This window comes from Pelecanus crispus, chromosome 1 (genome assembly GCF_030463565.1).
Source record: "Pelecanus crispus isolate bPelCri1 chromosome 1, bPelCri1.pri, whole genome shotgun sequence".
Classification (NCBI taxonomy): Eukaryota; Metazoa; Chordata; class Aves; order Pelecaniformes; family Pelecanidae; genus Pelecanus; species Pelecanus crispus.
Genome location: NC_134643.1, coordinates 156249331 through 156262344, shown reverse-complemented (window position 1 = coordinate 156262344; position 13014 = coordinate 156249331). Strand labels below are relative to the sequence as shown.

At 42.5% G+C, this 13014-nt stretch overlaps 1 protein-coding gene across 2 annotated transcripts in view; it reads right to left on the bottom strand.

The window, feature by feature from the left end:
• MRPS9 (mitochondrial ribosomal protein S9) overlaps window positions 1–10065 on the bottom strand; it is a 34298-nt gene extending 24233 nt beyond the window's left edge. Inside the window, exons 1-2 of one of the 2 annotated variants that reach the window (XM_075722538.1) lie at window positions 9973–10065; window positions 2839–3018 (exon numbers count right to left, since the gene is read on the bottom strand). In XM_075722538.1, the coding sequence (XP_075578653.1) occupies window positions 2839–3018; window positions 9973–10053 (261 nt within the window). In that variant the 5' untranslated portion in view covers window positions 10054–10065. The remainder of the gene's footprint in view (window positions 1–2838; window positions 3019–9972) is intronic. The other variant, XM_075722532.1, reaches the window with a different exon arrangement.
• Window positions 10066–13014: the final 2949 nt, after the last annotated feature.

Below are 13014 nucleotides of genomic sequence, written 5' to 3'. Positions count from 1 at the left end.
ACTCAACCAGGGAAAAGCACTAGGTCAGGACTGCAATCTCTATTAATTAGGTATCCCAGCTGGGCAGTGGGTATGCAGCTGTTAACTTGATCAATGACTTACCTAAATGTCATCTCTACTGATTCGCTTATAAATTACCAGCAAGTGAGACTAATGTACAGGTGCTAATTTATTTAAACTGTTCTCTGCAGTTCTACATAGCTTTATAAACTGCATCTGGCACCTAATGTTAGCTGTCAGTTGTACTTAGACATGCCTGTCCTAACGACTCTGTTCATTAGAAATGAGCACAAATTATGAAATATTGTGAAAAATGATACATCAAATGGAATGGGCAAAGCAAATCAATTAGAGAAACTTCATAGCACATATTCACACATAGGAGAATAAAACATCCTAGCTTCAGAGTAAGGTCTATAATACCAATTAAAAAGCAATTGGTAGACTTCTGCAGAGTTATATATCAATTTGCTGGATTTTTTTTTCTCCTCCAGAAATACAGTTGTAATGCACAGCTTAACTTTTCATTCCTAAATAAAAGTAACAGTAAGAGGCAATTCTGCTTCCACAACATCCAGAAGGATTAGCAAGTCAGTCAACTTATTTTCCTGTTTAAAACTTCACAAGGTTTAGCTTTTATTAAACTACACCTAAAACTCCAGTGAAAGACAGAATCCTATGATGTCTACTTTTGAAATACACCGCACAGACTGATTAACAGTAGAAGACATGGAGGTATATAAGCACTCATCAGAAAGAATTATTACTGTTCGAAATGTAAAGCCTGATAATTCTCCTGCCAGTGCTTAAGCAGCTTTTATATTTTTTATAACGGAAATTTAATTATGCATAGCAGACACTATTACACACTCTAAGTATTTTCCAACACCTCATGGAATATGAAGAAATCAAACATGTAGCACAGATACTTGGTGTCACCTAACACTACTCCCTTGTCTCTACTTCTCCATCTTTTCAGAAACAGAGTCTGCAAAGCAGTTCTGTACTTGTCACCTGCACTGCATTTGTAAAAGCTAGTTTCCAGGATTAATCTGTTTTTACTAATGACAGAGCTCAGTTAATTTTGTGCAAACGATGATAGTGCTGTGGATTCACAAAGAAGAAACCACTACTTAGATACGGTCATTTTCCATTTCTTGCAGTGTTGCTGTCTGTAAGCCTTCCCCTATCAAGGAAGGAAGCCAGACTGCAGATTAATGCATTCTCCTACCATTAACCTTTTGGGCAAACAAACTGAACTATTAGCATCATCATCATACTGTACTAACATGGGAGGTATTCTGGTTGCAGGTCTGTGCACAAACACTTTACAAGAAAGTAACTTAAAAAGATAAAGGTCATTAAAGGTAAGAAAAAAAACCTGAAAAAATACAGGGAAAGGAAATTCCATAGTCTGCACAGAAATAAGAAAGCCAGTGTAAAGAAAGAGGCTGCTATTACTGCTGACCCAGAAGCCTCAATGAATACTTTTACTATTGACAGGACCTTGTCCACTCTACACTGAGACTGGAAGGGTCTCTGCATTGGCACCTGTCTGTAGAAGAGCAAAGTGATATCTACTATTCTAAATGAGAGTAGTCGCAGTATCAGTGCATAGCTTTGTACTCAAAGCTTGATTTCCTACAGATTTGTGACTTCAAGTCAGGCTTCCCTTATGGATTTTCTGATACCTGGTAAGACTCAAGTCTCATTTCAGCCTTTTTCTCAGTAGGCCATTAACTGCGTGTCTCGTCTCTACTCTACTGCCTGTTTTCAGAGAAGTTTTCAGAATTTAGTTTTGAAGCCCATTAAATGTGTTTGAAATCAGCCTGTATCACCACCTACAGATGTACATCTCTTTCTTCACATAAGCATGCTGTCAAGATCTCTTATGTGGACACAACTACGCTGACAGAATTTTGCCACCAAGAGAGGCAACAAACAATCTTCTCCCCACAAGAAAAAAACTGAACCACGCACACCTCTCTTTTGGCACATACCACATTACATCTACCCTAAGGGCCCTACTGTGCTGCCATGGCTAAAGTGTTGCTGCTGTGCAGAGAAAGCTTCAGCCATGAGACTTCACGCAGATTCACCTAAGAGTGAATGTCACCAAATGACATTTCTTCTCGCTGCCTCTGATGTGTGATAAAATAAGACAGAAATGACAGAAGTGAAGACCAGGTGGGACATGGAAAAAAAAAAAAATTTGTGCAACAAAACATTTTTCTGAGTGAAAGGCAACATATCTATACGTGAGCCTAAATGACACAGAGAAAGAGGAGGCCACCCATCTGTCAGTTGTCAGAGGGAATGGCAATAAAACAGTATGTTTAGAGCTACTGATAGGAGCTTAAATTCACATCTATATTAAAATCCCTAAGCTAAACCAGAGTGTTAGTTGTAAAACATCCTATAAAATTTAATTTGCATTACCAGCAACCACAGTATCATAGAAGAAAACCTGACCTAAATATACACAGCAGGTCAAATTGCGGGTAAACGTTTCGAAGTGCTACATAAACCTTTACAGTGCCTCTTATAACCTCAGATCAAGGGGATTATCCATTAGGACTTTTAAAAAGAACCTACTGTGCTTCAGCAAGATATGGTATACAGCTCTATACTGTGATGTCTGATCTCACATGGTAGCAGGGGTAGAATCTCTATTCACAGACACAGTTGCAATGTTTGCAATGTATAGTAGCATTCTTTCTTATTCTGACAGTTTGATTAAAATTCACAGAAAGCTGAGGGGCTCATGCTGAAGTAAAGTGCTTTCAATATCTGAAACTCTACAGTAAATTACTTCTCCAACAGAGCAACCATACTTACATCAATATCCTCTTGGGTGAAAGTTTCTGGATCTTCTCCCATCATGTTGGCTAAATGTCTCTTTCCTAGGTTGAACTCTTCAATCTGTTTTTTAATAAATGCCTCCGTGTACTTTTCAGGTCCTGAGGCTCCTACATTTTTCCTCTGCACTGCTGTAGTGGTATAGATTAGCCTTAACGTCTAACAAAAAAAAGAAAAACAAAAAGTGAGATTTATTTTATATTTTTGGCACAGTGAGCTCTAAAATAAAATGAATAGTATAACAAGCCATTCATACCTATGATCCAGCACATAATTGTAATAAATTAGAAAAGGCAGTATTACTCATGAAACCATTTTCTTCCAATTGTCTAATGCCTATAAAGCAGATAAACACATTCTAAAAGTTGAACATTTTCACATATTACAATTAATTCAGAAGATTTTTCTGACTGAAAGAAATGTAGTACCATATGTCAGGAACATCCAGCAAAAGCAAAACACAGCACTGATCAACAGATGCAGTCTCAAAAGAAAATAAAAATCTATCAGCAAATAAGCAGGTTTTGCCTTCACGTAAAGGCATCCCATAACGAATCATGAAAAGAATCTGTGGGGCAGCTCTCTAGTGGCTTTCAGAAGCATGTGGCTGCACAAGCACTGCTAAAGACTCTGGAAAGGCTATGGAGTGCTCCTCCTTTGTTCACAGTGCCAGAATGCTTCTTAAGTTATTTTACCATATCAGGTAGAATAATTAGAAAACTAGTAGGGTAGTTCTCACCAGCAAATACTACTGAACATTGCTCCAGCTCAGAAGTCATAACTCAAGGGATAGTTATCTTTTATCTTTGTGGGATACAGGTTTGGGTTTTCTCTATCAAGGCAATCAGTAGTTAAGACTACTAATTTCAGTCAAGCACTCTGGCAGACAAACAGGAGCTTTACTGACAGAGCTGTAATGTCCCACTTCTGACCTAGTGCCAATATTATGCACTATTTCGTCTCTCCAACATTAGTATTAAAGTCCTCTGCAGCTTAATTATTCCACGAGCTGAATGAGAACTGATTATTTGTGTGGTCTTCTGTGGGCAGGGAGGGAATCACAAGAAAAAAGGGTATGTGGGACAGAAAAGCAAAGACAGAAAAGGAATCACTTCTGACTCAGAAAAATGCCCAGCTCTGTTCACCAGAGAGTACCCTGAAACACTTCTCTCCAGCTCCTTCAACGTGCCACCGCTTGGCTTGTGAACAGACAGCACATTTTCACCAGGCAGAGCGAGTCCATCTCACAGTCCACCCCTGCCAGCATTCTTTCCCCCACTCCCTTCACTCGCAGCTCTGGCAGTTGGACTCTTCTGGAAGCCAGCTCAGCTCCCTAAATGTGGCAGAACACTAACTTCTGCTTCCTCCCAACAAGTGGGCAGTTTGCTGCTGAGCTTGTAAGCTGAAGTGATTTAGAGGAGGTTCGAGAAGAGCCAAAGCTGACATGAGAAGGTGGCTGAACCATGGAACTGGGAGCAAGGAAGCAGAGGGGAAGCCCCCTCTTTACCTTCATTTCTTGGAGCAAATTATTAAATTGCCTCTGCTGCTCCTGGAGCTGCAGCCTCAGTTTACCTTTAGCCAAACATTAAAACCCAAACACGCACAATGAAGTGAACCAGTTAGAGTTCTTATTATGAAGAACAGAATAAAACCAGTATTTGAAACTACTAAAAGTTCTCCAAGTCACGAGAATTGTCTTCTCCGGATCGCAATTTAGACATGCTGACCATTTTGATGAATTTTACCATTCTGTGTTAAGCTAGTATGAATAGCACAAAATACTTGCTATCTTCCTATAATTAATACAAATGCAGCGGTAATTTTCAAACCTAGTTATAACCGCAATGATACGAACACCCGTGTCTCATCAAAACAAGATTACATGGACATATTTGCAAGACAAACCCAAAAGCAGATCCAACTTCCACCTTTTGTTAGTAACACTAACTAGGTGAATCTGCAGATAGTCAGTCATGCTGGAACGTACCTTCGCCATTGCGCGCTGCTTTCTAATGGAGCAAGAGACTTACTAAAAGGTATCTATACCCTTTTTAAAGATACGACAGTCATCACTGGATTATGCTTTAATGACAAAATAGTACCAAATGGTCACACTAAATGGAAAAAAAAAATCTAACCACTTGCGTATTTCTTCTCCTTGACTGGAATACACTAGCTCACCAGTTAGCTTACACAAACTTTTCCTGTTACTGGAAGCTTTGGGTGTTCTGTATTACGTGGCCAAGTCCTACATGAACAAGTAATGAAACACAGCTTTTCTTGTACTTTCACAGATCCCAGTTGGTATTCTGGACATCTGGCAGCCCAGGATCAACTGGTCCAATGCATCCAATTTGCTGCACATATGTAAAACTATTCATGATCAATTTACCTGTCCATGACTGTCTCAGGATTCAATATACAAAATATAACCACCTTGAAATTTCAATTTTGAATAAAGACTACAATACCCTGCCTTAAACCTATGTCTAGCACATGCCTGTGCTGCAGGATAGGTCCTATGAATTCAATAAGGCTTGATACAGAAAGTAAAGTAATCTTTGAGTAATAAGGTCACACAAGATAGAAAGAACTGACTCTATGCTTTTACAACCTGACGTAGATAAAGATACGTTCCCCCAAGGTATGTACCTCAGAAAAGTAACCAATACCTCTGCCAGAGAAGGTTTAAAAACAGCTCCAAGTCAGAATTTGGTGCTGAATAGCCTGCTGTTGCTTTGCTTTCTTCACAGCTTCTATGTATCATATGCAATGCTAGTCCTGGTTTGCCCCTTCCATTTCAGGTTTTTTTTTTTTTTTATATTCATGTTTTCTGTGAGGTTACATTGACATATACAGAATTAAAAGAAAAATAATCAAAATTTTAAATGTACACATTTTCCACAGGCAAGGCTCTGGTGATTTCCTTAGAAAGCAGAGGTATCTCTGCATATTCCCTATTCTTCTCTCCTAGTCACTCCTCAGGAAAGAATTTAATTCATCGTCTGTCTTACTTGTCTTAATAGTAACTAATTATTTGTAATTCTTGTTAATGAACATATGATTCCTTATTACTTGGCCCAAAATTGCTTTCTCTGTGCTATGCTTTAAACAGAATACTTTAAAAAAGATTGCTTTCATCTTATTCCTGTCAATTTCTATTGTAATTTTCTCATTTTTGTCCTCCTTCCCTCAAGCTATTCATATTCTTCCCTAGTTTCAATTTGTCACTAATCAAAAGTCCCTGGACACACAAACTGCTCATAATTAGAAAACAGCCTCTTATGCAAATTAATATCTATTGTATTGGGTACCTCTTCTGGGATAAGAGTACTATTTCATGGGTGGTACAGGCAAGAACTGCAAAGCACAGCTAAATGCTTCTGGCATTTCAGTCAAAGAAGAAAGCATGCTCCTCTACTTTCCAGAAGAAACCACAGAGGTTTGCATTCACTTCTTACATATTTCATAAAGCATTACTGCAGAGAGCAGCCTCACCATTTTTTAAATAATGATTATTAACAGTACTCCTGAAATAATAGACTCTTCCACCAGGACAGGGGAGAAGGGAAAGCCTTTACTTCTGGACACAACTCCTTGGTATCAACCCTCTGCTCCCGAGCAACCTAGCATTAAAAGAGTTTGGCAAATCCTGATTTTCCAGGGAGACCACCAATTTATAGAAAATCAACTTATGTAAAATTTGCCTTAGAAAAAAAAAAATAAGCGTTTTCAGACAACTTCAACTTCTCTGGCCTATTTTTTCCAAGAAGAGAAGTAACTAGGACCTGTCTGTTTACTCATCCTGTTCATTTCGCTTCACTGGAGTTATAGTGATATATGTTGATTTTATATCCATAACAGAGGAATCGAGCTTCCTGTATACTTTTGGAATGGGAAGAAAGGGGAATTGGAGACAGGAGGCTCGAATTCAAGAGAAAGCGTTGTCGGTTTTACAACATGACATAGTTACAGAGATAGAAGACACCAAATGACATGGCACGCATGCAGTTGCAGCATTTTCATGCTGCTTCTCAGCTGGCAGACTTCAACCATCTCCTTTTCCAAAACCATGCAGTGCACAGATTTGTACTAAAAAGTTATCTTTGGGACAGGACTTCACTAGGACATGCAGAGCTAGAGCTATGATGTGTTTATAACTCATCAGCATACAGGACTAAAGCTGCCCTGTGTCCGCTGCTCCCATTACTGGCACACAGCTAGTGCTACTGAACACAGCAGACATACAAGATACCAATAGCAGTCCTCTGGTCACTTGTTGCACAAGAAAAAAACCATGTATTATGTAGCAATCATACAGAATGTAAATGCTCAGACCCATAATGAGTTTCTATAGAATTACTTTTTGTTCAATAGGCGAGTTTTGACTTTCTAGTGTGCTGGTTTACAAAAATGCATTTTAATTCATTTACTTAATATTTCCATAATCTCAGATTTCAGTCAGCCTACAAACTAATTAGGTGAACCAGTATCAGGTTTATGTTTCAAGGAGCATTTTGTAAAACACATCAGAAAGTATCACAAGGTGTCAGCAAATATGCATAAGTGATTTTATATTACTTTTCATATCTGATTTCACAAAGTATTCCATTAGAAGAAACTTTTTCTCAAAATGAAGTCTCTTGACAGGTAACTGTAAAACTGCATCTCCTTCACCCAGAAAATCTACTTTCTGTGCATATTTGACCAAATCTACATATTAAGTTTTGCTTATAGTTACACTACGGAAATAAAAGATAGCTCTGAATGGATAGATACATGGCAAGTGTCAGATGTGCATAACAGGGAACAGAATTTAGATCCGCTTGGTTCGATGCACAAGTTATCAAATACTAACAGGCTCTTCAACTCTAGCTTAGTTAACAACTGCAGAAAAAGCTACTCCATTCCAAGCATGTAGTCCTGAAAGACCATCACCAAAGTGCTATCATCTCTTTCTGGTATCATTACATATACCATGCACTGTGATTTAGATAAGGTACCCGACCCAATCAAATTAAATAGCACGTATGGTACTCCAAACTCTTCTGTTGAGAACAGCTATTCAATCACATCAGAAGTGACTGACAGTAATTAAGCTAGATAATTTTTTTTTCTTTACAACTTGTGCTAAATCTCTGCGTTTTGCTTATTAGAAGAATAGGAAACCAAACCTGTTGTTCAGTCAAAGCCAAGGGAACTGGAATTACAAAGTTTCTCTCCCATTTTGTCTCTCAATCCAAGACACTTTCAAATAAAAAAAAAAAAAAAGAAATTAAACTGTTTCCCCCACAGAGATAGGCAAGAAGTAAGGAACTAAACTCCAGCAAGGGATTTTTAGGATAGACATCATAAAAAAGTTCCCTAACAGTAAGGACAGAGAAGTGCTTGATGTACTAAATAGTTACAGCAGGTAGAACAAGGAGGGTAGATCACCTTATTACCCAGTCCTCAACAGAAGCTGGTATCAGAGGCACAAGGAGAAGACAAACAAGCAGTGATAATTTTCCCAGGACATTTCCCCAGTTTCCCGCAATCTGTGGTTCAAAGACATGCTAATATCTTGTTTTTAACAGTCCTCAGCGGAATTTTCTTCTGAGTTTCTTGAGTTGCTTTTTGCATTCACATAAATGCTTAGTATCCTGAACATCCTCAGCAGACAGTTCCACAGGTTAACTACACCTAATGGAAAGAGTCAAGTTTCGTGGGTCCTGCCTCCCATTAGTTGCCTTCATATTCAGTTAGATGGTTTGTATATAGCTATAGGCTTAGGTACTGATCCCATCCCTGGGGGTGAGAGGAGTAGAAGAATGATCTCTCAAGGCCCCTCCAGCCCCACCTTCTACTACAGTGACTCCTCCTTCGAGATTATTTCCTCATTTACAATACAAATTGTTTTCAGCTCGAACTCAAGCCCGTGCCTGGCTAGGAAAACTATCTTACTGTCATAATCATACCTTTGATATAGGATAAGCAAAGCAACACGAACTATTCCAACTGAGAACAAAATCAAGCGTTAGAACATTTTCAGCCTTATTCTCTTTCTCATTCTTTGCACAGCTTAAGCACGTGTATTTCTGACTGCTGCATAAAGAACTACCCACACGGGCACCAGGTCTTTATCCCTAACAGGTAAAGTTAATCTAGAAGTAACCAATATAAACAGTTCAAATTGCTCCTTCCAGTACTACCTTTCATTTCCTTACTGCAGCTTCTCTTCTGTTACCCCATGGTTTGGTTTAGTTCAGTCACCCAACAGTTCTTCAGCCCTTATTAGCCTAAATTACTTTGTGACTTTAAAGCGTTACCAGCATGCCTTTTTATCCACTTGCTGATCTCTAATTAAATATATACACAGGTGTATCAAACACCAGTGCACACACACAGCGGCTGTCCTCAATACTGACCACAGCGAAGCTTTTTAATTAAACAGAAATCAGCCGGACACCAGTATGTCTCAAAACAAACGGGTAATTCTGTTTAATCTGAAGTTACCGCACTTATGGAGCACGTTTCTCCCTCCATTGCAGGAACTGGGAGACTTCATTATCTACCTACCTGCTGACCAAACACAATTCAAGATAACCAACCTAAAAAAACTACCATCTTAAAGTACATCACTTTTGTGTTGGCTTTGGTCTATACATGGCTCTGCTAACTCTAGGCGTATATATAACAAATCAGTGCTTAACCACGCTTTTCCTTTACATTAATAAAAACAAACTCGGCCCACCGAAAGGCTGACTTGAACGCGGCGCCGGCCCTCGCACTCGCCGCCCCAAGGCGGCCTCCTCTCGGCGCCGGCCCCGCGCACGCACCGCCGGCGCCCCGTAGGCCGCAAGCCCGCCGGCCGGGCCGCCCCCGCACCCCGGCCCAACCGAGGCCTCCAAAGCCAGCGCCATGTCACCTCGGCAGGGACACCCCCGCCCCGCTCCGCCCCCTCCGCAGCCGCGCCGGGGGCGCGAACCCGCGCCGCCGCCCGCTTCCCCACCCCGTACTCGCCTCCTGCCCTGACCCCCGAGCAGAGCCCGTGGGACCAGAGCACGGAGCAGGCGGCCTCCCCACGGGGAGGGGAGGCGGCGGGGAAAGGGCCTGGACGGGCCCGGCTCTCACCTGAGGGCACGGCCCGCCCGGCGCCGCCGCGCTCCAACGGCCGCCCAGCCGCAGCACGCGCCCAACGGCCGCCGCCGCCATCCCCGCCGCAGCCCGCCCCGGCCGCCAAAGGCACCGCACGGCACCAGGCAACGGCGGCTCCGCGCCGCAGGCCCCGGCGCCACCGATTGGCGGGCGGGGCCAGAGGGGCGGGGCAGGCGCCGCGCCTGCGCGTTGCCACGGGCTGTGACCGTGCCGCTGCCCGGCCTGCCCGGCCCCCCCGCGGGCGGGGCCGCTCCTGGCGCCGTGGGGCGGCAGCGGCGGCGGTGTTTCGGCCCGGTGAGCGGGCCGCCGGCGGGTTGTCAAAATGTGTTTGGAAGGCAAAATACGTCAGCGTTATAAAAATTCAGACTGATCTTTAAAAGCGTGGTTTAGAACTTAGGAGAGGAAATGGGCTCAAGCTGCGCCAGGGGAGTTTTACATTGGATATTAGGAAAAATTTCTTCACGGAAAGAGTGGTCAAGCATTGGAACAGGCTGCCCAGAGAGGTGGTGGAGTCACCATCCCTGGAAGTGTTCAAAAAACGGGTAGACGTGGCCCTTTGGGACATGGTGTAGTGGGCATGGTGGTGTTGGGTTGATGGTTGGACTGATGATCTTAGAGGTCCTTTCCAATCTTAATGATTCCTAGTTTTTACTTTCATTATAAATAATCCAGCCACCAAGCTAGGAAACATGAAATCGCCGCTCTACCCTTGATTGGTTTAGTGGTGGACTTGGTAGCGTCAGGTTAATGGTTGGACTGGATGATCTCAAAGGTCTTTTCCGACCTAAACGATTCCATGATTCTGTGATCATGGTCGCACTGGAGACCAGCTCAGCAGTAGGCCCTGGGCGTGTGCCTGTCACCAGGGGTGGACTCTGCTCCGGTGAACCCCACCTCTGAAGGAAAAGGCTAAAATGAAGACTCCTGTTTAAGCAGACAGCGTTGGAAATTGCAGCGTGGCCGGTGCAACACCACTGCTATGGAGAGTTGTAACAAAAAGCGTATTTCAGCCTAGCACTGGGGTTTTTTTCCCATGGAAAAAATACCATTTTTTAGAGAGGCAGGAGTTGTCTCTTGCTGGGGGTGAGGGGGTTGGGATCAATATTGTCACCTCCCAAAGTGACGTTAATCTGGTTGCTGAGCCTTGAGGGCTTGAGAGTGTTCATCATTTCCCCAAGTTACGTAGTATATACCCTTAGAGGTTATTGGATTTTGGCAGTAGTGTTTTGTACCACAGGAGAAGTGGAAATGTATTAAAAATTTAATTTAGAAAACTACTTTAGACTTATTTGGGCCTTCTCTTTAGGAGCAGTTATTATTTGAGAGGAAATTCTGGAAGTGAACCTCTGCTTTTCCAGGTTTGTTTTTCTTTTCACTTTTTTCACGGGTGGCTCTTGCTTCCCCCCCATGCAGACATAAATATGATTTCCTCCCTGGGATAAAAAAGAGGGTATAAAGAAAACTGGCAGTGGGCAAGGGAGGTCACCCATGCAGGGAGGTCAAGGAGAAGCCACCTGGAAAGGTATGTTTATTCTTGTGGTTACCAAGTGTGAAAATGAAACCATCAGTACTTCTGTTGGCTTGGATACATGCAAGTGAATGCTGCACTTTCATTCACAGGGTGTGTAGGGATGGTATTTGGTTAACAGCTGTTTCTCCAAAAGAAAAAAACAAAAAGAGGGTTGGGTTAGGGTCACAGTCCCACTGACCCACCTCCAGGAGCAGCCAGCAGAGCTGAAGGGGTGGAGGAAGCCTGAGATGGTACGGCCTCTTCAAGGCCCATGGTGAATCTCATCTGCCATCTGTCACCCCGCGGCTTGGCTTTGTTCAGCGGCAGAGGAGTTCATCGGTCCTCACCATGCTGAGCAGTTGTTACCCCACACTCCTGTCAGCTCTACAGAAACAAAGCGCCACTGGAGTGAACGGTTTTCATTCCCCACGTATAATTAATTGTCAATTAAATTCGAGGAACAGGGCCATCTATACAATGTCGGCCACTTGTACTTGGAAATGGATTGATGTAAATCCAGCTCCCTAAGTCTATCGGCTCCTATATCCACTGTGAGAAAAACGTAAATGCTTTTTCAGTCTGGAGTGTGTTTTCAATGACATGAGAGTCCATACAGTCCATGGTTTCAGTCTGAGGTTGCAAAATTGTTCTCAACAAATTGCTGAGTGGAGACTTGGTATGCGTAGAGTCCAGCATTTAATGGCAAGGACCATGTTGTGTCCCTCTTGGATCTTTAGAGCGGTCAGCCCTTAGAAATTAATGTCTGCCCCTTGAAGGTGGAAGAATTTTGCACGAATTTCAGGTATATTTCCCAACCATCCTGCTGCTGTCAAGGAGTTTACCTGGACTTGCTTGTGCCTGGAAGACGCTTCTACAGATATGCCTGGGTGACCGGTTTCTAAACTGATCGTATAGCTACGTGCAAGTGCTTGGGATGCTTTGAAGAAAATGTACTTCCGTGGTGGACACAGCTAATGTGTCCCAAAAGGATTCCTTCTAGTGGAAGGATTGCCACTTCTCAAATGGCAGGAGTCTGGGTTTGCCAGTTCAAAATCAGTTTTTAGCAAAAGCCAAGGTAAGATGAAAATGAGTAGAAGTTATTTACATGCTCAAGCCCCTGCATCCCCATCCCTCTGTCAAAAGTTTATTAAGACAGAGGTGGAGGGAAATGCAAGAAAACCATGTTTAATCTACTTATCCTAAGATTAGCTCCAAAGGGCTTCTCTTTCTATCTCTGCATATAGTTGACAGACTGTAGATGCTTACCTAATCCATGCAAACCACCCTGATGTTTCGCTAACTCCTCTGCAGATCTTTAGTCTCTTCTGTGGCAGGAATGTCCTCCCTGAGCCCAGCTGGGCAGCGTTCAACTCTGGGAACTTGTTCAAATTATGAACCTGATTACCCAGATACTCATGTAACTTGCTAATCATGCTCTGTGCAATCACACAACTGGGGACTGTTGCCCGCAACGCATTACCTGCTTTTGTTTTGAGACTGGGTAATGA